Source organism: Dromaius novaehollandiae, chromosome 7, assembly GCF_036370855.1.
Source record: "Dromaius novaehollandiae isolate bDroNov1 chromosome 7, bDroNov1.hap1, whole genome shotgun sequence".
Classification (NCBI taxonomy): domain Eukaryota; kingdom Metazoa; phylum Chordata; class Aves; order Casuariiformes; family Dromaiidae; genus Dromaius; species Dromaius novaehollandiae.
Window position 1 is genome coordinate 931,920 of NC_088104.1, and position 26,007 is coordinate 957,926.

The following is a 26,007-nucleotide window of genomic DNA, read 5'->3' on the forward strand; positions in this document are numbered from 1 at the left end:
GCAGCTGGTTTCGCTTGGGAGAAATAAGGCTGGGTTAAGCAACCCTGCAGGGTTGGCTTTGTGCGTGCTGAGAACGCCTTGTCGCTGCGGTAGGGCGTTCAGCTCTCTTTGACCGAGTGTGGCACTGCAATAGTGTTGATGAAGAAAGCGCTGGCAGGTACGCTGGTAGTACGCCGTGGAGCTGCAAGACCTACCGAGTCAGCAAAGCAGCAGTCTGGGCATAAGGAGTAACAGCTGTCGTGAGGGAGAGCTGCTCCCTTTCCAGTCCAGGCGTTTCTCAGGTCTCTACTGGATTTTTAAGCAGTGGATCACTGATCTGCATTGGTCTGCGAACGGTTCACGTGTTTCTGTAGTCAGGGTCACTGCATCTTCATGTTGTGTGTGATGGTCGCACAGCTGCGGTGCCGTGTTAGGTCCCTCAGCCTGTCCTGGGACTCGGGCAGCCTGCCCGAAAGCAAGGGGCGGCGTGCTCGGAGCTGCTGCTCGGGGACGTCAGGCCTGCTCTGCGTGGGCAGGTTAACAGACCTGTGCACTTGCAGCTGCTGCTTGACCCCTTTCGGTGCTGCAGGAGCTCCCTCAGAAGGCTCGGCCAGAGCCGTTCCCCTGGCTTGCCTGAAGCTTCCTTGGTCTCGAAGGTCCCGAAGTCCTAGGGTCAAGCAGAGAGGGAAACCAGCTTGCGCAAGCTGCAGCCCGGGTGAATTTTCTTTGCGGAGTTGGCGTGGCTCCCGCGTTGTAGGTTGTCCTCCTCTGTCTGTAGTATCTGCTCTTGCTGTTACCCAATACTTGAAGTGGCTGTTGCTGCAGGCGGTGAACTTCAGCCTTGTCCCAGCAGCCCGGGGTGTGTTAATGGCAATAGGAGTCTTTCCTTGCTCGGAGGGGCCGAAATCCTTGCTGCCCAAAGGGCCGTCCCGCGAAAGCTGTCCTCATCAAGCGTGCGACTCTCGGACTCTGCGGCGGATCGTGACCGCGGCCGGGGAGAAAGTCCATGGCAGATCTCTGCCTTTAAATGCCTCCGGGGCTACAGCAAGGGGGACCCAGGCTGAGGGGCTTGTTTTGTAACACCAGTTGTCTTTCTGCTGCTGCTGTGTGAGAAGAGGGAACAAAACATTGGTTATAGGAATCTGTTCGACCAAAACAAAACCAGGTTTGTGTAGGCCTGCACTTGAAGTCGGTGTGACAGACCGTGTCTGGTTTCAGAGCTTCCCCTACTGAGTTTTTACCTTAGCGATTAAAAGTGGGAAATTGTATTTGTTCATTGTGGGAGGAGGGGAAAAGCGGAGGGAAAAAAGCTGCGTTATGCTCCCCGTGGGCAGGCTCTAATGATAGGCTTGAAGGAGTCGAACACGTGTTACGCTCAGCTGCTATTTTTAGGAACATCTGCATTTGTGGCTGGAAATTCTTCTTGCGTGCTAGAAAGAATTGAAAAAGAGTATGTAAACATAGGCTGACATGCCATAAATGCGTGTGGTGTATATGCGAGAGTGAGCGGTGACATGCGCTCTGTCCGTCAGAATTACGCCTCTCCTTGATTACGTGTGACGGCAGGACGGCGGCTCGCTGCTTACCCTGAGAGGCGATTGAATCGTCCAGAGCGTTGAAATGCGTGTTGTCTCCAGAAGGTCCTCTGTAGTCCTGCATGCGGTATTTTCTCTGTTAACTCGCTGAGTGTCATCTCCTCTAGTGCATGACCAGAGCGACCAGGTAGAGCACGTCAGCACTGGGTGTTTGAAGACACTTCCTAGTCTAGAAGGTGGCTGTGTGGGGACAGCGCTTTGGAGCTCCCTGTAGCGAGCGTAATTCTGCTGGCTGGGGAGCTCGGGACGTTTCGCTGAGGACACTTGGAGGTACAGCTTTCTATTTTATACCTTAAAGAATTCTTCCATTTCCTTAGTTAAAGCTTTTGGAGTTGGAAGGAAGGTATTGTGCCTAGCCATAGTGTGTGCTGCTTCTCTTTCTCTCCGTGGCTACTCACACTTGCAAGGCACTGCTCGAAGGCTCGCCTTCCCGGGAAAGTCAGTCCAGATCTGCTTTTAAAGTAAACTCCTAAAACCCGCTAAATCCTGTGTAGCCACGTCTACTTGGAATTTAAGTGGCTTTAATTTGATTTAATTAAAATAATTTCCAGAATACTTGAATAACCACTTCCATATAGAAATATGTGGTTTAGCGAATCTGCTATAAATTCACGTTGTTGGTTCGTGTTCCTCTGCTGCTCGTCCCCATGCAGATGACCCTCGCGTGTTGTGCGCGTGCAGTCGTGTACGCGCACGAGGCAATGTGAACTGTCACTGAACTCCACGTTTGGGTACCGGTAGTGGGGCAGATATGACTGGTATTTCTTTGGTGCAAGTTCATATCTTTGTCTTGTTGAATTGGACAAATCAGTATTGAGACCTTCTACATGATGGTTCTTCAACTACAAGTAAAATTTTTTCCTTTAAACAGCAGATTTTACTGTCTAATGAGTTAGTCTTGTCAATATAACTGAAGCTATTAAGAATGATTCATGTTTTTCCTCAACTTTCCCTTTTTACAGATGATGAACTGAAGCTAAACATGTTCCACTACGAATGCGTGTGCGAAGGCATGTCCTGCGGGAATGGAGATCGTTGCAAGGGTCAGCAGTGCTTTGCTTCCCTGAGCATTAACGACGGTGCTAAGGTTTACCAGAAGGGCTGCTTCCAAGTCTACGAACAAGGGAAAATGACGTGCAAAACCCCTCCATCTCCTGACCAAGCTGTCGAGTGCTGCCAAGGCTACCTGTGCAACATGAACATCACGGCACAGTTGCCCTCCTCTAAAGGTGAAAGGCTGATTTATAAATGGTGAATTCTGAGAAAGGAGAATGGTTCAGCTTTGCTCTGGTGTGATGGGAGTGCGATGGCCGCTGCGCTGCTGAGAAGCAGGTTTTGAACAGCACCATGAGGCCCGTTGTGCTTCGCTCCCCGCCCTTGGGCTCGCTAGCGTGCATCCGGCATCCCCCAGCTGTGAGATCTGTGTCGCGGGGTGGATGGTAGCGGTTACAGTGCACAAAGGGGTTCGGGGTTCGGTCACTGTCTCCAAGCGGGCCGTGATCCCGAATCCCACAGTCGCATGTGGGGTTTATCTCGAAGGGGCTGAGGCTGTTCTGGTGGATCTGCGGGGAGCCCCTTTAGTAGGGTACGTGTTAAATAGCTCTGGCTGAGCTGTGACCTCTCTTTCAGAGTAGGTGGGCTACCTAGTAAAATGTTGCTGTCAGTATTACTGTGTTTGATTTTTAATTTTTTTCTGCGGATTCTCAAACCCTTTTCTTTTCTTTTCTTTTTCCAAGGGCAAACCCTTCAGGGAGAAGCTGTAGGTTACAGCATGGAAACGCTAATCATTGTTATACTGGCTCCTGTGATAGTGTTGATAGTTTTTTCTGCAGTAGCTGTGCTGATCATCCGGAGAATACAGAAAAACCATATGGAGAGGCTCAATTCTAGAGATGCAGAATACGGCACAATTGAGGGACTTATTGCATCAAATGTTGGCGACAGTACGTTGGCAGTAAGTAATCTTTATACCCAGTAAAAGATTGTATAACCTTTCTTCACTTTCAGCACCCTTACCACCACGCATTTCCCCCTGCCCCTTAAAAAAAAAAACAAAAAAACCCACCCAAAAAACCATGGCCAAGTGGATGATGATAACCTCTTGCTGCCAGGGGAATGGCACTTAGTGCCAGAACTTCTGTTGGTGAGATTCCTATGTTGGGAAATCTATAGTGTAAATGAAGTTTAACCAAAAAAGTGCTTTTTGCAAGTTCAGTTTCTTTGACTTAGAGAATTGCTGTAAGCTGCAGTCAAACTATTTTTGTTCCTAGAAGTAATGTCTAAAGCCAGTGGGATTCCTGACCTACCGGAAAAACAGAGTATGTGCAGATGCTGGGTAGCCTAAAATGATATGAAAGGTGTAAAAATACGTTGCCTCTCTGATGCATCAAAGACAGCCTGAAATGTAGGAGGGAAAGATGTGAAGGTAGGGGAAGAAGGAAGTACAGACCCTAACAGGTATTTTTAGCTTTAAAAACTTCAAAGCTGACTCCCATGGTCCTAGCTGAAGGGCTCTTGGATGACTAGAATATTAGTGAGATGCTGATGACAGAAGAGTAGAAGGAATTTGAAGACATGATAGCTGTTTATTCCTGTTAAGAATAGATTTTAATAATTGAATTGTAGTTCATTTGGTCTCTGGAAAGAAAACAAGTGTGGAAGTTGTTCCTTTAAAAAGACTTTAAAAATCTTACCTCTTCACTTGGGGCCTGAAAAGTGCTCACAACAGCTTTCCCGTGCCTTATCAAAACTGGGTAGGTAAGGCTTCAGAGACAGCTTGAGGTTTGCTTCGGAGACAAATGCAAAGAGGAGAAAATCTCTCCTCTTTCCATTTTTCAAATAAAATCTTTAGGTCATTTTAAACATGAAGTGGGAAAAATTTTCCCTTCAGTCCTTTCAGTGCTTTGCTTTCTTAATGTGCTTTCACTAAAGGGTTGAAAAGTGGCCAGAGGAATAAAAGTGGCCCAGGATGCAAATTTTTTTAATAATAGGCTACTTTGTACATTACCCAGGCATTTCCTTTCTTCGCTTCGGGCTCTATTAGCCTCAGTAGGAGAGGAGAGGAGCCGAAACAGGTGTTCAGCTTAGGTGGGGAAAAACCTTCTGCATCTCTTTGAGAAAGTGTTGCTTACCACCAACTAGGGAAGCAGTTTCGATTGTGCCATATATGTCTACATATATATATATATATATATATATATATATATATATATATATATATATATATATATATATATAAGTTCTTCTTTGCCTGAAAGTTGATAACTGCTCTGCAGGCAGCTGTGGGAACTTATTAAAATGAGGCTCCTTGGGACAAGTCAGAAATGGAACTATTCTGGGGAGCTGGAAAGTTTCTTGCATCTGTTTTGAGGCAGAGGTGTTTCTAGAAAACACTGCTGTGAATAAGTGGTGGGAAAAATCATATGGGAAAGTGTTTCATCACAAGACAGTATGTCCTGACAAAATTTCCGGGGTGTTTGAGGTGGCCAGTAGGGATTACCATTTCCATGTGGCAGGGCAAATCCTTCATTGAGGAAGAATAGGTTAAAACTGAAGAATCAGACTCCCAGTCATCCGGATGACCCCACTATGGACCTCTGGAACGGCCTGTGTGGGGAACAGGCAAGTAACCTGGTCATCTTCAGCCAGGCAAACCTGGCCCTCTTGGAGGGGGATGTGACAGAGAGATACAACGTCGTGAGCAATAAGGAGAGGATGGGTAGGGATCGGTTCTCTGCTTCCTTCTCCAGTACAAGAACAGGGAGAGGCCTCAAAATGAGCAAGTAAGAACAAGGATAAAAATAAAGGATGGTGGTTCTTGACACAGTGGTAGCTGAAGCAGTGGAACTTACTGCTGGAGGGTTGTAGATGCTATGAGCTTCTACGAGTTCAAAGAGAGACAGGATTTGAAGACCAGACGCTGCTAATTACATACCCCCAACAAACAAATGAAGGACAAAAATACCCCAAATCTAGCTGAGGGAGTCTGAGCTGAACGTGTTTGGAGGCTGGCAGAATACTGCATTCCAATATCCTTTCAGTTGCTTTTGGCCACCGTCAGAGATGAGGCTGGCCTAGAGGGTCCTCGGGATGGCCACCCTTGTGCTCTCTGTCCTGCAGCCCCAAATTCGTACCAAAAGTCTGGAAGGATCCTTGGGATGCTCCGTGGTGGGATGCCAGGCAGAGGAAATACAAAGGGTAGAAGAAATAAGACTGGTATTTTAACGGGTAGCTCCCTTGTTAAGCCAGAGCAGTGGAATATGCAGGACGGTTTGTGTAACTGCAGAACCGTGCGGTGCGAACTGCCCTGGCTTTCCAGCACTGCCCTGCTGTTCTGCTTCAGCTTGGCCCTGTGAAAACTATACCTGGTAATCATTTTTTAATGCTTTTTTTTAAATGCCTTTGGCTCTCCTGAGTTAGCCCACAAGGCTTGATTCCCTGTCACCATTTTAAAACAGCCAGTTTTGATATGTTTACCATGAACTAAGCATGGCTGTGACTAGGTATCTGTTTTAAAGCAGTAACTTGCAGCTTTTACCAGCTCTTATTTCTTATCAGGATAAGGATCCATTAGGCCATTTCCAGTCCCTTTGCAAACCCTTGAAGTGCTTCAAGTCATCTAAAGCTCCTTGGAGACAGTGATTAAAGCCTGAAAGAATAAATCAAAAGTTCTTTTTACAAGAAAGTGGAGAAGTTGCTAGCTGTAGAGGCTTGGTCTAACAGAGCTGTTCTGTTCTCAGCTATCAAACCCTTGTAGGTTTGATTGTGGTGCCTCTGGTGTGCCTCTTGAGTGTTGGTGACGGAAAAAACAGTTCTCTGTCTCTGAATGTTCATCTCGACAGCAAGTCGTCTTATGTTCCAGGCTTTTCTCCTCTGTGCGCTTTAAATCTTGGATTTTGTACACATCAGATTTGTTTACATTTAGGATTAGTCTCCCTGGTACAGGAAATACTTACAGCCCTAAGCTTCCCAATGGTGAACGGGAAGAGCTGTGGCCTCTTCAAATCTTGTTTTTACAGTCATTTGTTGCAGACAAGTTTTTGCTCCTTTCTGATACAAACAGGAAGGAAAATGAGTTCACAATTTGGATAAAAGTGACGGGAGACTGCCATTTTGCTGTTTTAAGTTATCTTTCTTGAGCACTTAAATAAAAGTGAGAAATGAGATTTCTATAGGATCTGGCTGCAACCCAGAAGTACAATTTGCTGGAGATACTAGGAAGTTGATTATGGTTATGCTTTTCTGTTCTACTTTCCTTTGCAAAGGAAAGAAGTTTAGTAACATGGTGCATACAGAATTTCAAAATTAGCTTTAAAAAGGTAATAGGATTTTAACATTTGATTACACTCTTATGTGCTCGTGCTTTCTGTGAGCTTACAGTAAATTTCCTTGTACTAAAAATACTAGTGACTAATAAAGCTCTTAAGAAAAAGATTTGTCATGGAGAAACTTCTGGAGTATCAGTTACCTATCGGGTGTAGCTGATAGAGGTAATACTCCTATCACCTTACTCATTTTAAAACTGCTTGCAATTGTTTATAATTGGGCCAGTCTTGGAAACTGTCCATGCCTGTTGTCTGTCACAGACTGAATTTTTTTGGAGGGAATAGTCACCTAGCATCGTTCAGCCACTTTGAGTGGGATTGGCAATAAATTACTGGAGTTATGTTTTTTAAAGAAGTTCTAATTTGGGGCAGGGACTTGAAATGTATCAGGGAACCCCCTGTAGTACCACAGATGTGCTCGTTGCCATCCTTCTCAGAATTCTCCATTTTGGGCCAGTTTAAAAACTTATTATTTAAAAAATGTTCATATGCTAAGAGGAGTTTCTGCTTGGCAGCTGTTTGCTGAAGATCTCAAGTGCGTATCTGCCAGTTTCACTGAGTTTTGCAGTAGGCTGTCACTTGTGCTCATCACCAGCTGTATTCTTTTTTATCTGATTTTTGGCTGACAAATACCAAGCAGTGCCAGGCAAAGGCCGCTGCTGTTTGTGTGGGTCCGTTGTGCCACGCTGTCAGTGGCTTTCTGTGTGCGTGCAGATTGCTTTAGAAGTGCACGTGCAGAAAGTCTTGATGCACCTCGGGCATACTGGACTTCTGTTGCTCTTTGACTTCTCCAGTGCCGGCGGGTATGCCCGTGCCCCCGTTGCCCCGCAGGGGCGGTGTGCTGGCTGGGCTGTGCCGCTGACCGTGTAGGACTCGAGGCGGAGCAGAAACAGGCGCTGGGGTGGGAAGCAGGCAAGATGGGAACGGTGCAGAAAGGGAAGGAAGTTAGGAAGCAGTGTAGAGAGAAGAGGTGGAAGAAGAGGGCGGTGGACAGAAAACTGGATGTAGGGCAAAGTGAGGGTGGAGTGAAGAGCACAGAGGACTGCGGAGCACAGTCCCTCCTGAGTCTGTACCTGAGAACTGTTTTTCCCAAATTACCTCAATGTTCTGTTTAATGCATGTAAAGTTGTCCCTAACCACAGCGTGCATCTTCCTCCCCTTCGCTTACCTGTTGCAGGTAATGGGCTTCTAGAGCTAGCGGTTGTTGCCATACTGCAGATAAATCATGGAAAAATCTACTCAGCTTTGCAGATAACCTGTAAAACAGGAGAGAATTGCATGATTGGGTTTGTCTTCACTGCTCCTTACTAAGTTAATTTTTAAGTATTATTTTTTGTATTTGATTGCTTAAACAGAGGTGACTGGTGCCATTAGGGTGCCTTTTGGTATTTAGGGCGTCTGTATGGGGCTGGCAAATACGATACAGAACCTGCAGGACGCCTGTGCTTCTCTGGAGTGGCCTCGGGAGGTCAGCAAGATGCACCAGGACATCTCCATAGCACTACATGTATTTCACCGGCGGAGTGGTCCTTGCTGTGTCAAAGCAAAGCTGGGCATTCAGGAGCGAGGAAACGGAGACTGCTAGAACAGCCTTAATTCTGCTCTGCTGTGTTTGAAGCTTAGCTTTACACAGATGCATAATTTTCATGAATCCGTGCTCAGACCTTCAAAAATGAAGGAGGATTGTATGTGCATGACGTAAAGCCTGGACTGCTGTGCAGACCCACCCCCTCCATTCAGTTCTCGGTTTTCCGTTTCTTAGGAAACTGCTCTCTGGAAGAGGCTGAGTTCTGGCGTGTTCGGGTGCCACCATCTGCTGGAAGGTGTTTCAGCAGAGAAAATACGTTGTTTTGCTAGAGAAGACTTCCACCAGTAGTATTAAGCTTAAAGTTAACCTGTCCTGTGAAGATGTGGAAGCCGGTACCTTCCTGTATTAAAATGGGGAAAAAATGCAATTTCTCTTATGTTGTAAACCTGTGATTTTCCTTTTGAACAGGATTTATTGGACCATTCCTGCACATCTGGAAGTGGCTCTGGACTTCCTTTCTTGGTGCAAAGAACAGTGGCTCGCCAGATCACACTCGTAGAGTGTGTAGGTTAGTAGAAGTCTTGTTTACGTGTCTAATGACAGGTCTTAGCAGCAAATGTTAGAAAATACAAACTAGGCTTGTTTGAATGGGCACTTTTTAGGCTAAGGTCTTTTTAAGAAAAGCTCAATTTGAAGTTTGAAACTGTTGAACTATGAAACAAACATTTGTTGATTAAATGGTATTGAATTAGAAAGCTTTAGAATTAGAAATAAATCATTTGGATTTAGGATATCTGCAGCTGGAGCATCAAGCTAAGTAGCTAAGCTAGCATTTAAAAAAAAAAAAAAAAGGCCTGATTCTGTGCCATTAGAAAGGGAAAATGGATAATGTAGTTTTAAATCCTCTCAGGCTGCAGAAGGAATTAATGTGAGACTTATATTCCTGGGTGAATGTTCTGACAACTGGAGATGGAGAAGACAGGTTTCGTGAGCCTGACTTTTGCCGCGAGGGCTCCAGCTTTTAAGTTTCACTGGGCTCTGGATGCCGTAGGACTGAATTTTTATTTATTTATTTATTTATTTTTAATACAGACGACTGGCTGGCTTCTCAGTGATGCTCATTTCTACCCCTTTTTGGTATCTTTTGTAGCTCACTTGCTCTGCATTGTTGCTTTGAGGCTGTGCAGGCCAGGATGTATTATTGTTGCTCTTCTCTCCCCCAAGAGGCAAAAAGCCCTCTGGTAATCCTACCCTAAAACTGGGGTTTTTGTTTTTTTCACAGCACTTTGGCTAAATTTAAGGGTCCATTACATTCTCTTCAGCATATGTCTGCATCTGCAGCGTTTTGCTCTTTTCTTTATCACGTCACGCTAATACTTGCGTAGATGAACTTGCAGATAATGTTCCTTGCTGACAGGGATTTTGGATACAAGCAATAGATTAAAAAAAAGAAGTTACACTAGTATAAAACTAATGGTAGTGCACATTGCATGTTAAAGATATATATGATTTCCATTTCTATTTTTCCTTCAGTAAGAGATGGACTTTAAGTGCTGATGGATTTCTCCTTGCTGGAAAATACTAGCTGTTAATGTTTTTGCTTTTGAACTTAAGACACACAAACTGGAAAAAGTAAATATTGTTTACTTCCGGAAAGTAATTGTAATGTTTCTAGATTCTCTTGTTAAGTTTCAAATTATTTAAGTTTTATAATATTTTATTATTTTTCCCTCCTCTTATAAAAGAGGAAAATGGAGAATTCTTTGCCTGAGTGTTTCTTTGCCAAGGGACAAGCAAGGTTCACAATCATAGGAAAAAGGGTTTTTGTTAACTATTCTGTATTGTTGCAGTTCTGAGATAGCAAAGAAATTTCAATACGTGCTTGAAGAATAAGGGAAATAACTGTGTTCATCATAATGACAGTCAATTTTGGTAGCTGCTTTATTTTGTTCAACTGGAATCCCCCTGTTTTGAGGATTGGCTCAGAGGTGGGGAGAATAAATTTAGTTTCCTAAAGCCAAACTGTTTGCCGTGTTTAGCCCCATGCTTGCTAAATACCCCGTCTGTGCAGGGTTTGAGTTCTTTCTGTAGGGCTTGAGAGGGAGTTTGAAAGCTGCAGTTGCCTGTATTAAGAAAAATTGGGTTCAACTCATTTGAAAAATGGGTATCCGAATTTTCAAATAGAATATGAAATTGAGGATTGCTAATTGAATAGTGTTAAATTTGAATTTAATAATTTTAGGAAGTACTTGGGTCAGAGCTATCCGGGGGCAGAGGCATTGAGCTAACATGCTATACTGGCATTGAAGAGGTAGGTAGAGGCAGAATAATTGATTCCATTAGGAAAAATGTGTTTTATGCTGCTCCTTCAGTGATTTGAACCCAGTGCAGTTAGCATGTTCCTGTAAGTCAGTAGAAGTTTTAAATTTTCAAGGTGCTAAACTGGGTCCCAACTGAAACAGGTGAATTGCTGTGAGTGTGTAGGGACCAAGCCTGCGTTTTAGCAGTGTTCCTTTGCTTCTGGCTGCAGTATGTACTGAGTAGGCACAAATATTCACACTTGCGTTAAATCCAAGTGTGTTTCCTCTGATGTTCTGCAATTTCCCTTCATCAGGAACTGTCGGATATGATATGTATGATGATTTTAAGAGGTTTCTAGTCTGCGATGTGGAGACATCTCTGTGCATGCATGTGAATGTCTGGCTCTCTGGAATTACGCCTGCTCCTACGTTAGCTCTGGCTGGCACCGTTTCCGAGAGACTCTGGTTTAGCCTGTAGCGGAACTGGGTGGAAGTTCTCGCGCAGGAGGTCTCTTCTAGGTGACAGCATTGACACATCAGTGCTGGGTACCTCCTCTCATTTGGTCACACTTGCTGCTGATTCAGATGTGCATCCTGAACAGCAGAGCAATGAAAGGCGGAATTCGGATGCTTACAGTTGTCACAGACAAAAGAATGCCTTGCATGAAAACTGAGGCTGTGTTTAGACTGTGATGAAAATAATCTCATTTTTTCCCAGTGTGCCTTGTCCAGGATATTGCTTTGATGTTGGGCACTTAACTTAGAACAACGTATGAAATTATTATTTGGGTAAAAGTTTGGCATGCAAAAAATGTTTCCTGGTCCCTATCTAAGGGTGTGTGTTTTTGTTTTTATTTTTTAATCAGCATCCTGTATTTTACACATCTAGCTATGCTAATTGTCTTTGCGAGGGCTGATGATACAGGAAAAATGTAAAGGCTGTTTCCCCAGCATTTATATCACTTCTCTCCTCCTAATTTCAGAATTCATAGATATATCTGTGTTATGTACGCTGACCTGAAGTATGTTCCCCAAGCTGCAGGAGTTGCAGCTGCACTTGCTTTGCTGGTAGTGGGGTCGTTACGCCTGCCCGGGACAAGCGCTCTGTGTGCTGTGCCGGCGTCGAGGAGGAGTGATCCGTGTTCCCAGTCTGCAGCCTAAACGGACAGGGAAAACTAGGGGATGATGAAGCACAGGATGAAAGTCAGGTGGTCAGGGAAAACTAGGGGATGATGAAGCACAGGATGAAAGTCAGGTGGTCAGAAGAGTCTGCAGTGGCGGTGAAAGTGCATCAGCGTGGTGTTGGGGCCGTAACTGTTTTGGGTGGTGGGGTGGGGAAGAGGAGGGGACCCGTTGGAGAGGAACTGTCTCCAGTTACTGTTCACCTCTGGTTTTTGTTTGTTGGTTGGTTCTTGCAGACGTTGTGAGTTTGAGGTGACCCTTCCTCAAGGAATTGTGTGTGAAGTGGTTTTGTTCTTTCTAAACAAAGTGAAAAAGGAGTTATTGCAAAGAAGGAGTTTTGAAAAACATTAGAGACAAATATGTGGGACTGTAGGAAAACATAAAATTTTACACATGTCCCATAGCCTTGTTCAGCTGTACAATAAATACAGCAATGGTGTTTCATGTGTGCGTGCGCATGTGTACACGTGTATGCACACGAGCAGCAAGCTTACGCTGTTATTAGAAACTAGCTTGGGTTTAAGGGCTGCATGTTTTTGCATATTGTCATGTTGGTTTTGTTATGTAAAATACAGGACAGTAGCACGTTCTGATTTTAGTGCCTTCATTTAGGCTGCATTGAATTCCATCCTGTTAGCTAGTTTGGCCCTGTGAAGATTGTTGGGGTTTTTTTTGGACTGAAAGTTTTACTGTCCTTCCCATCCTGCTTCCCTCCAGGAAAGGGCCGTTACGGAGAGGTTTGGAGGGGTCAGTGGCAAGGAGAAAATGTCGCTGTGAAAATCTTTTCTTCTCGGGATGAAAAATCCTGGTTCAGGGAAACTGAATTGTACAACACTGTATTGCTGCGTCATGAAAATATTTTAGGTAAGTAGAACAACAATTTTCTTTTTTTCTACTGTAAATCACATAAAAGTGAGTTAACTAAGCAGTTCACTTGCAAAGTACTGCAGATTTGCTAATACCTTGCACTCTTCGAGGTTTGGTTCTTGTGTTTGTGATAAACGGTTGAAGGAAACTTAAAGCGGGGAGAGATTTGCAGGAAGGTGCTGAAATCTGAGCCCTGTAATTGGAGAAAGAGCCACAGCAACAATGATTCATTGCCCTCACACAGAAATAATCTAGCAAGAAGCAATCAATCTGATTAATGAAGTGTCGTCAGCACAGCGCATAAAGAAGAAAGGAGGTGCCACAAATCCCATGCAAAGAATTCAGCCTTGCAACATCTGTCGTAGGGTAGCTCGGGGGCTAAGCAGAGGATTGGACAGTGGATCTGGTTTCGATATAACTTTAATATACCTGGGAAAAGTGAGGGGAAGAAGAGTAGGGAGGAGTTTATAATGAGATTTCAATATTTGAATTCTTTCTATGTGCCTGAGTAAACTGTAGTATGAGTCCATTAGTTTCTTTTGTTTGAATCAACTGTTCTGCTCAAAGCTTGGGTCAAACTAGTAAATCTCATTTGGTGTTTAAATTTCAGTTATAGTTGCCCTTTATGACACATCTCATTTTCCTCCCCAAATATGAACATACTTAATTTTGAATCTTCTGTATCCCTTGCACTGCTGCGGTCAGTTTTGAAAGCTTGAAAAAGGGCTCTTATGTTGTGCCCCATGGTCGAAGTTTAAGTAGCCCTTTTGATTCCTGATAGACATGACATTTTTTCACTGCTGTGTCACCCTTACCAATGACATCAGTGGCCTTGGCTCTATAGCACACCCTCCTCGATGTCTGCCTTCTCTTTGCCTGATGAATGCTTCCTGAAGCAATTACTTTGTTACTACAAAATAGTTTGGTGGCCTCCTGAAATGTGAATTACTGAGCTTTCCTTCCCAAGATAGCAAGTAACTTTGCAGAAATTCTATTACACATTTCCCATGTCCATGTGTTTGTGTTTAGTCTTTCTTGATAACTGTCAAATTTGTTGGTCATTTTATAGATTTATTTTTTATATGCAATATTAAACAATATCACATATTACAAAAGAGTCACATATTGCAAAGAAATCTGACTACTAGGAGAGAAAGCAGTTGGTGTTCTTTTTGGCAAATGTCGTATGTGGGCTTTTAATAAACATGATTTGTTCCTCTAACTTGGGAATAAAACTTTTCTTGCTTCCCAGCTAAAGCTGTTGAGGTCAACAGTGTGCTTATACACGGTAAATTCAGGAGCAGCTCCCTTCCTGTTAGGGTCTTGCGTTCAGTTTTAAGAGGCCACTTTTCTGAAAGCAGTTCTTGAGGTTCATCAGCATAGAAAAGATATTCTTTTCTGTTCCCTTCTGGAAAATGGTGGTGAAGTCTGGCTGTGATGCACAAGAGGTGCTCTGCCTTGCTTTGCCACTGAAGTAATTTTCATACCAGTTAAACTGCCCAGTATTTGGAATAGAAGAGTTAGTATTACTTGATGCTGCCAAGTCCTCCTTGGCCATCTGCTAGTTTTTATATCCTCTGGATCCATTGCTAGCTGGTGGGCAGCTAAGATGATGAGGCATTTGGTGCCTAGAGCAGTCTCAGAGGTCTTCTAACTTGCCAGGCTGCAGCAATCCTCCCGTGGCCTTCTAGGCAGTCGGGGGTCATTGGAGAGCAAGTTGTTACTCTGGCCAGATGCACTTTGTTCTGTCTGTTTGATCAGAAGGGTGTGATACTTCCTGTAGGGACAGCAAGCTTTCAGTATGGCAGAATGGTTGTTGAAGTACTCCAGAGAGACTTACCTTGAAAGCAGAAGCGAAGCTGGAACAATGTGTAGTGTGTATTTATTGAGATGTGAAGTTCATCTGAAATGCACTTAACCCTTTCGTCGGTAGCCAGCACTGGCTGCCCGTTGTACTTAGGCAAGTCATAAGCAATCACTACTATATTTATCTGAGGTACTGCTTCTCTCCAGTGTAATCCTCCTGAGTGGACAGCAGCGGATGTGCTACAATGCAGCACTCGAACTGGAAGCTTTCTTTTCTCTTTTTTCTTTTCTCCTCAAGTCCTTCATTTGGATTTGGCCATACTTCGTGTCAAAAAGCAAAAAAACAAACAATTTTTTGAAAGTGTGCGGTCCTAACAAACAGTAGTTTGCTGTGACTGGCCAAATATGTCAGAACGTTTTGTGAATAAACTTAAATTAGAAGTCTAAAATCTCTCTTGTCCGTTTTCACTGTATAAGAGAGGACAAGTTTCAATTGAGTTTTAAATTACAAGAGGGGCCTAATGGTACTGAGTCATGTCTTGGGGGAGACTTGGATGAGCTCTGTCATCTTATTTGGTGGTTTCTCTTTTCTCTTCTTCCTTACTTTTTTTTAGGTTTTATTGCATCTGATATGACTTCCAGAAACTCTAGCACCCAGCTGTGGTTGATTACGCACTATCACGAAATGGGGTCTCTCTATGACTATCTGCAGCTCACCACCCTGGACACTGTCAGCTGCCTACGAATAGTGCTGTCCATAGCGAGCGGCCTGGCACATTTGCACATAGAAATATTTGGAACGCAGGGGAAGCCTGCCATTTCCCACCGGGACTTGAAGAGCAAAAACATCCTCGTGAAGAAGAACGGACAGTGCTGCATAGCAGACTTGGGTGAGTTCAGCTGGCTGCTAAAACGTTCTGTGCCTTCCTCCAGGGATCGAACATGCTGGATAACTTCAGCCAACCTTTAAAAATCTTAAAGTAGCTTTAAGATCATCTGCGATCACCGTGACGGTCTCTGACGGCCGCTGGAGGGCACTTGGAGCTTACAGAGGCCGCTGCTGCTCCTCCCAGCTCAGAACAGATCTGGTGTTTTGGACGTGCTCTCAGGTGCTGGCTGTATTTCGTTCATGCATTCAGAAGGCGGCAGTCGTTAGGGTTTAGTTCACTTCTGAAATAATACATATCCTTCAGTTCATAGTCTAAGAACTGAGCTCCCTGTTCCAAGCGCTGCAGGTCTCAGCGTTGTCCGTCCAGCTCGAGTCTGTAACCCCTGAAGTTTCTGTACTGCGCTGTTGAAGTAAGTGGGAATTTTCAGTTAATTCAGTGAGCCCAAAACCGAGTTGTTTTTAGGCTTTAAGCTGATAGGATGCTGAGGTACAGTTGCAGCACACTGACCTGCTCAAATGTAGGGAGGAAGTGCCCCCCCCCCCCCACACACACACAGGAGAAAATAGTAGTAGAACAATAGTAAGGAATCATTGACTGGACTAAAAATGTATTAGGCGATGGGGTGGTTTTGGGGTTTTGCTTGTTTTTTCTTCCCCTAGAATAATTTCACTGCGTAGTTCCTATCACTTTTGCCTGAGGGACATGAGACACACACATGGAATAAATAAAAGTGCGTCTGATGCGTTGAAGCATGGTATATCTAAATTTGCAAAGGGAAGAGTAAGTAGAGAATGGAGCCATAATTTGGAAATACAAAATTTTAGAGAATGGCTTTTAAATAAATTCCTAATCCTCACTGAGAAGGGGGCTGAAGGTACTGGCATTGATAGACACCACACTAATAAAATGAAATATACTGCATTTATCTAGAGGCTTCAGAAGTAAAAGGAGAGATATAAGCTGAGATAGCACAGCAACAGATGTTTCCCACTTAATTTTTATGATGGTAAAAATAGCTGTTTTTTATATGCGAGAACCTCAGGCATGTATCTGTGACACATTCTTCATTCATTCCATATCTGCAAAGAAATGTTATCAGAGGCGTTGTTGGTTCTGGGATGTATTCATGCCCTTTCGCCTGTATAGCTTTGTCGTTCTGTGTCGTCTTGGTCTCCTCTGTTTCAACAGAAGAGCACTATTTAAGAAAAAACACACAGACTGGTGTGTATGGCTGGACAGAAGGATTCAGTACAGCGACCCTGAGCTAAGTTGCAGTTCAGTTCCATAGGCCACACCAGTATCCTGGACTTGCCGTGCACCCTTTAGGAACAGGACTCCTAATTCTGAAAAGGAAAAGGAATAAAGTTGCTTCGATGCGAATCTTGTCGTTGTCTGTTCGGGGTATGGGTTTTAAATGCTGGAAAGCAGGGCTGTTCTCGAGGCCGGTGACCCTGGCTGATTTGAGACAGTGGACGCACAAGGGAGCCGCGTGCTCTTTGTCGTGCTGGTGTCTCCGGTCCGGCCGCCTCTCTGCTGGAATACCAGCGGAGCTGGACGGTTGTTGCCGTTCAGTCCCAGGCCTCCCGAGTGGCAGCAAATGCAAGTTGTGTGACTTGGCTGCTTGTCCGTTAGCAGGTGTGCTGAAAACGGCCATCTCGAATGGCAACCCCCGTATCCAGAGCTGCAGCTTCAAAATCTGCTGTTTCAAATATGTCCAGCTAAGAGGAAGGGAGGAGTTCTCCCTCGTTGCTCAGAACCTGTGGTAAAGTCCGAGGACAGATGTCAGTCTGACTTCAGTTGGTCAGTGCCGTTAGACAGAAAAGTTCTGCTTTATAGTTAACTGACTCTCTAAAGCAGTTCACGTGCCTACTAATAGGTCTTGGTAGAGCAACCATATAGAGCAGCAGAATAAAGCTTATGTAATTAAACACAAGTGCAGCTGTCCTCTTCTTCCCTCCTTCTCCTTCCTTCCTCTCCCCCCTGCCCCATGTGGCGAGCATCAGTTTGAAGCAAACACTGCTTTTTTGTAAGGAAGGTGCAAAGAACGCCAGCAAAACACGTTTGTTCAGCTTTTGGTTTTGGAAGATATTCCAATGTACTAAAGATCAGTGGTGATCTACAATCATAGATGACTTCTAGCTTCTTGAGAACCAGCAAGTTTCATCAGTTTGTATCTGCTGTCACGCCTCTGCTCTTTTTTTTTTTTCTTTTTTTTTAGTTTAAGGTTTAGTATCTTACAGTAACGGCTACTGCGACAAGCACTTCTGCTCCCTCGATTTAAGCGTGCGTTGAGATTCCCTAAGTAGCTGCTTTCTAACTCGTAAACAGTGCAGATGCCACCATGTTGGGAACCTGATTACAACATCGCTGTCCCCTGACCTTATTGCAACACTTTCTTAGTTTGTAGTATAGAGGATGCTGACTTGCATCCCTCAGCCTTAAACCTTTGACCTGTCAGTTCATTTAATCTGTTTTGCCCAGTTTGGATCAAGTATTACGATTTTTACCAAAAAGTTCTCCAAAGTCTTTGTGTTTAGAGTTTGCCAGGAGACTTGTTTTTTAACCTCTGTTCCCAGGGTGCAAGGTATAATATATACTGAGGACGAGTATTTTAGCTGTAGAGAAGGCTTTCCAAATTATCTTCTCAGCAGTGATGGGGTTGGTTAGATGGTATCTTTCTAGAGTTGCCATAATCATTGTCTTAGCAGCTTGAAATTACTTGAAGTGCACTTAAATTGCAGGAAAGCATTTTCCAAATTTTTTGTTACTGGGAGGCATGGACTGGTGGGTTTTCTTCATTGTTTTTTTAAAGAAAAAACATTAATGATTTGGAGGTAAGTTAATGTTTTGGACTGAAGTAAAAGCTTTTTAAAGTTTCATCTAGAAGAAACTCATGTTAAATGCAAGTAGTATATGTTATTCTTACAAGAGTTGGTGAGGAAATCAGGGAGAGTCTGTGTCTTCTCTTCTATTGCTTAGTTATGTCATGCGCCTGTTGCTATTCAATTTGCAGTGCTGACTGTTTACCATGGTAAAATGAGTACTTTGTGCGTTTCCAAATTTACAGTAATTTAGTCCCTCACATAATGTTCTTTGCTTAAATGTTTGGTAATTAGTAGAAACCAGGTAGAGTGGTTTTGACTGACTCATTTCAGATCACTTTCAGGATGTTTATTTTTCAAGCAACTGCAAATATGGTGGTTCTTATTTTCCAGCTTTATTTTTTGACTTGTGTATATCCATCATGCAGTGTTTTTCTTCTCTTTTCCCCACAGTTCAGATATATCCGCCTACCCAAAAGTTCTATAAATAAATTTGAATGCCGGGTAAAATTGTTTTCTTCTAAGTAACAGATGCTTGGCCTTCTGTGTATACATCCCTAGAGCGCTGGTGACATCCAGTGGCTGCAAAACACTTAGTTCCTGTAATGACAACACTTTACAACAGTGCAATAACATGCTTGATGGTAATCCCTTTGGAGATCATTAGTCGAAGTCTATGGACACAGTGGCTGTTTTTGAAAGCTGGTTTGAAGCTGACCCAGTTGGTCTTTGGACAGTTGGACCCTAGTTGCTTCTTTTTAAGAAACTGTCTGGTGGGTGTCACTGCTCCCATGTAACTTTAAAAGTATGCACGCTGTTTTAGGTTGAAAGGGGATTTAACTGTGCTTCTTTCTGTCGTCTAGGCCTTGCAGTTATGCACTCCCAAAGCACGAACCAGTTGGATGTGGGGAACAATCCCCGTGTGGGTACCAAGCGCTACATGGCTCCAGAAGTCTTGGATGAAACTATCCAGGCAGACTGCTTTGACTCTTATAAAAGGGTTGATATCTGGGCTTTCGGGCTGGTCCTTTGGGAAGTAGCTAGACGCATGGTTAGCAATGGTAAGTATTTGGGACTCCTTTCTTTGTTTTTAGTAGAAGGTAAGCAAATGATAATTCACTGCAAAACATCCGTCACTGAAATGCATAGGATGTACAATAAAACACTGGACTTCCAAAATGTTTCCATTCCTGACACTTTGCTGCATGTTTTGAAATAGTTGGCATGTTGGATGCAGGGATCAAGTACTGTTGTCGCTTAAGTTATGGTAGAGAAAAAAGAAGGTCCCTTGCTAAATCCTGAATAATGATAAGAAATAATTAGATCATAGTAAATCATCAGTTAAGTTAAAATTTTAGTCCAGGAAGTCTCTGAAGTTTTCCATGTGCCATTAACCATAGTGGGTATGGTTTTTAGGTATGTTTCGCATGACAAAACCTAAGGAACCAAGAAGGAGAATATGTAGAAAGTAAGGACTGAAGTGATCAGCACTCAGGGACGTTCTTCTTACCAAGTTAAACATACACACAAAGCAGGACTTGGTCAAACAGTTCCTATTCTACTGGAAAAAGTGCTAGTAAAACTTCTCTTTTTGCACTGAGCAATGTTGCATTGTGTTTCATCAGCAAGAGGGTCTGAATTTAAGAATCCTTAAGTTATCTATGGGTGTGCTTCCTTGCCCTTGCCAATCCAGGAAACTGCACTGGTAGTTTGAACCTCAGGTTTTGTTCCCTGGGCCCAAAAGGATAGGCAGAACTCTGAAGACACCCTTCAGGCATGTCTGCAGATGCTGGTAGTAGCAACGGGAAGGATCCCTGAGGAACAGATTTGTTGAAGTATTGTAGAAAATGTATGCGACTTAAGAGCCAAACGTGAGGATTTTGAATGCTTTCTTAATGTCATGGGGAAAATGACATGAATATTATAAAATTAAGGGTGTTAATTGTGACGTGTTTAAATCTGAAGAAATTCTAAATCTTCGTGCACATTTATTTGCTTTGTGTCTGATTGTATTCCAGCTAAAGCCATAACTGGCGTTCTCACTGACATCAGACAATGGTTTTCTTCATCTTCAGGAAAAGACAACTTGATATTTGTGTTGCTCTGGTACCTCTGAGATCTCATGGTGGATCAGAACCACGCAGTGCAGATAGGGCCTGTGCTAATGGATGGTATCTGCCAGCTTAGGATCCCGGTGTGAAATGCAGAGGAAACGCCATCAGAATGAAAGGCAGTAGACAAAGCAGCTCAAACTGAAGGATTAACAGTTTGCTGTAGGAATTATTTCAAGTGAAAATTTGAGGGAAGATGTTGGAGGAAAGGATAGAAATATCTAGCTTTGTCAGTGTTTTGTTAGAAATGGGCAGAGAGGGGAGTGTATACTGTGATACAAAGGAACAGTGAGTGGAAAGAGGTAGGTTGTAATGAGGTGTGAGTGTAGGAGCAGAAGGGACCTTCCGTAGAGCTCCCGTGGGGTGGTCGGGGCTGAGCTCATGATCTCCCTCTCCTCGTGGAAGTTACTGCATACCTCTTCGAGTAAAGGGCTTACCTGTTATTTGGATTCCGGAATTTATGGCAGTGAAGACTCGCGGTAGCTAATGCAGAGTAGCAAAGCCTGGCTGTGAAAGTCCAGGGGAAGTTAAGGTATTTGTCTTGGCATGTTTTTTTATTGTTCCATACATTATCTCCCCACCGCTCCCATCCCCAGTGGAAGTTCTGTCCAAACAGTGCGACACCGGACTCCGGGGGAAGAGAGGAAAGGCAGCAGGTACGGCAGCTCTAGAAGCAAACAAGTAAATACTGTTACTTTCATTAAAACACAGGACTTTTTCTAAAAACGAAGCTTTTGCTGTACCTGTTACCTACCAGTGGCTGACATAATTAAATTGTGAGTTACAAAGTGTTGCTCCCTTGTCCAGGGTAATTCTCGCTGCAGCAGCCTACAGCAGCTAGCTGTCTCCACAGACGCTGTCGTGGGACTTGTCACGACAAGGCCCCGGAGGGCTGCTCTGAGATTTGCAGAGATTCCAGCTTTGCTGGGAAATTCTCCTGGGCTTGAAGCGCTCACCTGAACACCTGTCTTCTCTAGGATATGTGTAAGGTGCTTAAACAGAATTGACTTGGAGATAGCAAAATGCAGCAGGTAGAATCAGCTGGCTAACCTAAGCCATCTTAAAAGCCTGAGAGGTTTCTTTGACAGCTCTGAAGCGATGCAGAATGGGTTCTCCTCTTCACCGAGAGAGCAGGGTGACTGTGCCGCTGGACAGCTGTTCGTAGGGAGTGCAGTTTAATGCACAGGTGCCGTGGTGAACAGATGCGGTCTCTTTGGAGGCTGGCTGCAGACACAGGACTGACTGTAGCAGAAGGGACCTGCCGTAGACTTCACGTGGGGTGGTCAGGGCCGAGCTCCCGATCTCGCCTCGTTTCTCTTCTCCGCGTGGAAGAAGTTACTTGAAGAGGTATGCAGTGAAGGGAGCAGGTATTATTTTGATTCCAGAATATACAGCAGCTGAATCCTGAAGTGTGCTAATGACCTCACATGAAGATGTGTGTGGTTAATTATAGAAAGGAAGAAAAACTTGTGAATGTGTGGTGGTGTTTTTTACGATGTATTCTTTCTATTGGCAAATGTATGATACGGGCAGTTTTGAAGACTTGGTGATGGTGTTTCGCAATATTTGGAGACCTCTGGGTTGCAGTTCATGTCAGTGCCTTGAGAATTTGAGCTGTAACAATGGAGTTTTATGTTTGGTGTCATGTTCTGCACTTTGCCTGTCTCAGCAGTCTCCGAGCCCTGCAGCTTACCAGCTGCCGTAGCAGTGGGCTTGCGGGATGGGAGGTGGTGGTTTTGCCGGGTAATGGGTAATAGTCCCTGTGACAAGAATGGGAACCGAGGCGGGAGGTGAGACCACCTGTGTTCCACAGCGTTGCCTTCCAAGGGACGCTTTTCATAGCTATGGGTGATAGGAAGAGCAAGGAAGGAGTGCCTACTTTTACGTAGGCACCATGTGGAGTATTTTCTACTTGAACATAAGTTTCATCATCATGTAGGCTGACTGCTGTATATAAACTTTTGATGTGCTTTATGTTTGGTTTTTATTGCTAATCTTGGATTTTGACTAGTGTGTCTGAAATCTGCTTTGCCACAGTGGTGTTCTGGTGGTAATCCTGCATGGGATATTAGATGTCCTCTTTTCTCTTCTTTTTTTTCCCTCCTTCTCCCATTTTTTAAATAAGAGTAAAAGTCATATGCATTTACCTCTCAAAATGAAAATTCTGTGGAAGGATACCTGTTACTTAAATCTTCCCATGCTGAAATTTTGCTATATATCTATTGCTGCAGTAACTGCAGTTCACAGAAGGCTTATCTGAGCTAATTTTAACCTAGTAAGCTTAGACTCTGCTGGTAGCATAACCAGGATGGTATGAAACTCAGCATGGCCTGCAAACCCACCAAGGAAATAAGCAAAAGCTTCAGTAATTTAATTCAGTGAGCTCAGTGCCACCATGGCAACACTTTCAACAGTAATACAGCTACCTCATTTTAAAGTTAGCTTGGTCATGTCAATAAAATCTTAAGTTAGTATCACAGTCTTCTTAGACTTAACAGTACTTATTTGCAGTTATATTCTGTATTTCTGGCTGTTATAACAAGTAATTCCCCTTTCTTACACTGGTTTGAAATCATAAACACTCAGGAGTAAGCATTTTCTTTCAGCAATCTGAGTAGCCAGCTCTGTGGAAATCTTTGCTTTGTCAGGCGGTCAGTCGGATAACCCAGTTTGATTTGTAACGAGACTTTGGCACTTGGAGTGAGTATGCTGAGGTCAAGGTAGCATACTCATGCGAACTGCGTGATAACGTATGTCAAATGGGCAAGAGGCAGTTTTCATTTGCATATGCTATGAATTTTTTCTCTTTTACCATTCTGATGGGTACTTATGTACCATTTATAGAACAGAAATGCAAAGTCAGTGAGTCAGCTTGCTTTTAGTATTTCAGCTCATGGAAACTCTTAGGTGGTCTAGTCTAGCTAGTTAAGTCTCTTTTTTTCCCCCTCTTTTCTTTCTTTCCCCTTCTAATGGTCCTCTAGTTGACACAGTGATTTTTTTAATACTTTTCTGTTCTTGTTGATGAGTATAAGGAGGAAAATTATTTGGAAGCTTCTTCCCCATAACCAGGAGTACCTGTGTGTTATCTCTGTGCTGCAGCCGTAGCTCCTCAGCATTTCTCCCAGAGTTTGAAGATGTGACTTGGGTCCCTAGAATCAGCATTTTACTCTATATGAACAGAGCAGTGCTTGTTCCCTGCAGAATGCTTGCTTGCTGCTTTTTGGATGTGTTCCCTTCCCAGTGTGCAGCGCCTCGGCACCTTACATCTGACACTTGGAGTTCTGTTATTTGTGAATCTCTGTTGTTATTTTCAGTGTTGTGATCTTGTTGATTATCAAGAGTAACACAACGAGAGGAAAGATGGTTATTGTTCAGAACCACAACTAGCATGTGATGGACACTATATCTGCAAAGCTGTGTCTGTGGCCAAGGTAGTTGTGCAGATACTACTTTGCTCCAGCAGTATATTCACATATGCGTAGGGCAAGTTGGCATTAAAGTAACAAGGAATAAAGGGGGGAAAAATGCTGTTGTATAGGTGGGTGCTAGTTCATTTGGTTAGTAAAGAGCTGGCTGCCCAGGAGGAAAAAAAATACAATCTATTCTAAATGACAGAAGTCACCTTAAAACTATCTGGAAAGTGGCAAACTCTAGGTTGTGATGCATGAGCTCAGGGTGTCTCCTGTAGCAGGAGGCTTGTTTTCTTTCCTCTGGAAGTGGGAAAGGGAAGCGTGTAATAGTTCAGACTGACAATTTTGTTGGGAGTAGTGTGGGCTAGAGGTTACAGTGCCTTGCTGGCATAGCTGAAAAGCTGTTGCAGAGCCAACAGTGATCCCATAGGGTCTGTGATGTTCGACTGTGGTAGCTCAGAGTACACTAGGATTATTGTATTAGAGTAAAGGCTAGACCAAGTTCATTTTACACTTAGTATTAAAATGATATGTCTTGTGTGAAGTAGCTGTCTGTATAACCTCTACATTGGAACGATCACATGAAAATAGTAAATTAAAATAAAAAAAAAAACACAACAGCCTTTGTGTTTAGTGATAAAGTTCACTTATTAGTATCATAATGACATTGGGAAACACTTTCACAGATAGATCATGTAGCTCTGAAGTTTTGCATTTGAATGGTGTAAAATTAGTACTTTGCCCATACTTCAATTTGAGATAATATGGATACACAAGAGCTTCTTTGTATTCTTGAGGTCTCACAGATAACTTTTGTTGTTTGTGTTCTGGGAGGAGGCAGGAAGAGTACAAAAACAGCTCAGCCCTATAGGTAATGTTTGGTATAGGCAATTATGAATTGCTTAAGAACTCAGAGTACTTCCTTATGCAGCACATAATAGAGTCTGTCCTTCTGCGTCCACATCGGAATACTACAAGGCAAACCTTGCAGTCCACTAATTACTTTGTCACGGTAACTTGCTTGGGTAGCCAGATCTTTGAACTGCCCTACTGTCAAGTGATTTTCCAAGTGAGTTGTAATTTGCTGAAGACCATTTTTCTGTTTGTCTAGTCTTTACAGGTAGGGTTTTACAGATTTTTACAGAGAATCTATGGGATTTTTGATCTTCATTTTGAATAGAACAAGAAAACTAAATCCTAGATGGTGTAGTAAAGCTTCTGAGAAACTCTTTTCTACTTCAGCATATTCTAAGCATTAAAAACTGTCCTGAATTTCTTGTGTGCCTGACTATAGGAGAGCCACTGTTCTGCTTAAAAGCAGTTTTAAGATTAGAAGGTTCTGCCTGTGTTTCTGCTGTGCAGAGTGCTGCATTCACTCAGTATTTCTCCAGGCTGTCTGAACACTCATTTTCAAATGTGCTTCCTGAGAAAGTTGGGCTCCCTAGATCATTTGGGAGCTTAATTCGCTGATGAAACAGCAATGCTGCATACATGCCTTAGTGAGTAGGCAAAAGGCTTTTTAGCCTGCCAGTTTTTTGTAAGCTGGGTGACAATTTGTGAGAGCACATACGTTAACTGTGTTTCCTCATTATTTCAAAGCTAAGTCTTGGAAAGTACACTCAGATATTGGGTGCCACAGACTTGGAGGTTTGGCTCTGTTTTGTGATGCCAGTTACCTTAGGTGTTTTACTATTTTAATAACAATAAACAATTTCACTTGGAGTACCGGTGGGAGAGTCTGTAGATGCTGGCATCCTTATTGGATTCTCTCCTGAATCACAGAACTGAGCGAAGTGTGTGATAAGACTATTAAAGATGACAATGCAGACATCAGTTTTTTTATTTTGTTAGTAGAAATCCCAGTTTTCTGGGAGTCAGTAAATCTCCATTCTAAAAGATGCAAGAGGAGTCAGTAAGAGCAAGTTTGGGCTGAAAAGTGAAATCAGAGGCTAATTGTTAAAAGCAGAAAGTGTGGGCAAACCATGCTATACAGTGCTGCTGTACAGAATAGGGGTACACGGAGTGTTTTGTTACCTGGGTGGCATAAACTGTTCTGTTTGTTTATGGAATTGTTAACAACCTACCCTTGTATTTTCTGTTCTGTTAATGCGCATCACTGTTCTCTGACTCAGTAATATATGGCATGTGATTTAATGAGTCTTTCTGTTGGCAAAAGAGAGTTTTGATCCCACA

General features: G+C 43.3%; 1 protein-coding gene across 3 annotated transcripts in view; it reads left to right on the plus strand.

Annotated features, from left to right (window-relative positions):
- ACVR1 (activin A receptor type 1) overlaps nt 1–26,007 on the plus strand; it is a 65,505-nt gene that overhangs the window by 36,675 nt on the left and 2,823 nt on the right. For all 3 annotated transcript variants that reach the window (XM_064514524.1, XM_026108771.2, XM_026108772.2), the window contains exons 3-8: nt 2,537–2,803; nt 3,311–3,528; nt 8,895–8,994; nt 12,626–12,772; nt 15,196–15,471; nt 19,157–19,354. In XM_064514524.1, coding sequence (XP_064370594.1) covers nt 2,537–2,803; nt 3,311–3,528; nt 8,895–8,994; nt 12,626–12,772; nt 15,196–15,471; nt 19,157–19,354 — 1,206 coding nt within the window. The remainder of the gene's footprint in view (nt 1–2,536; nt 2,804–3,310; nt 3,529–8,894; nt 8,995–12,625; nt 12,773–15,195; nt 15,472–19,156; nt 19,355–26,007) is intronic.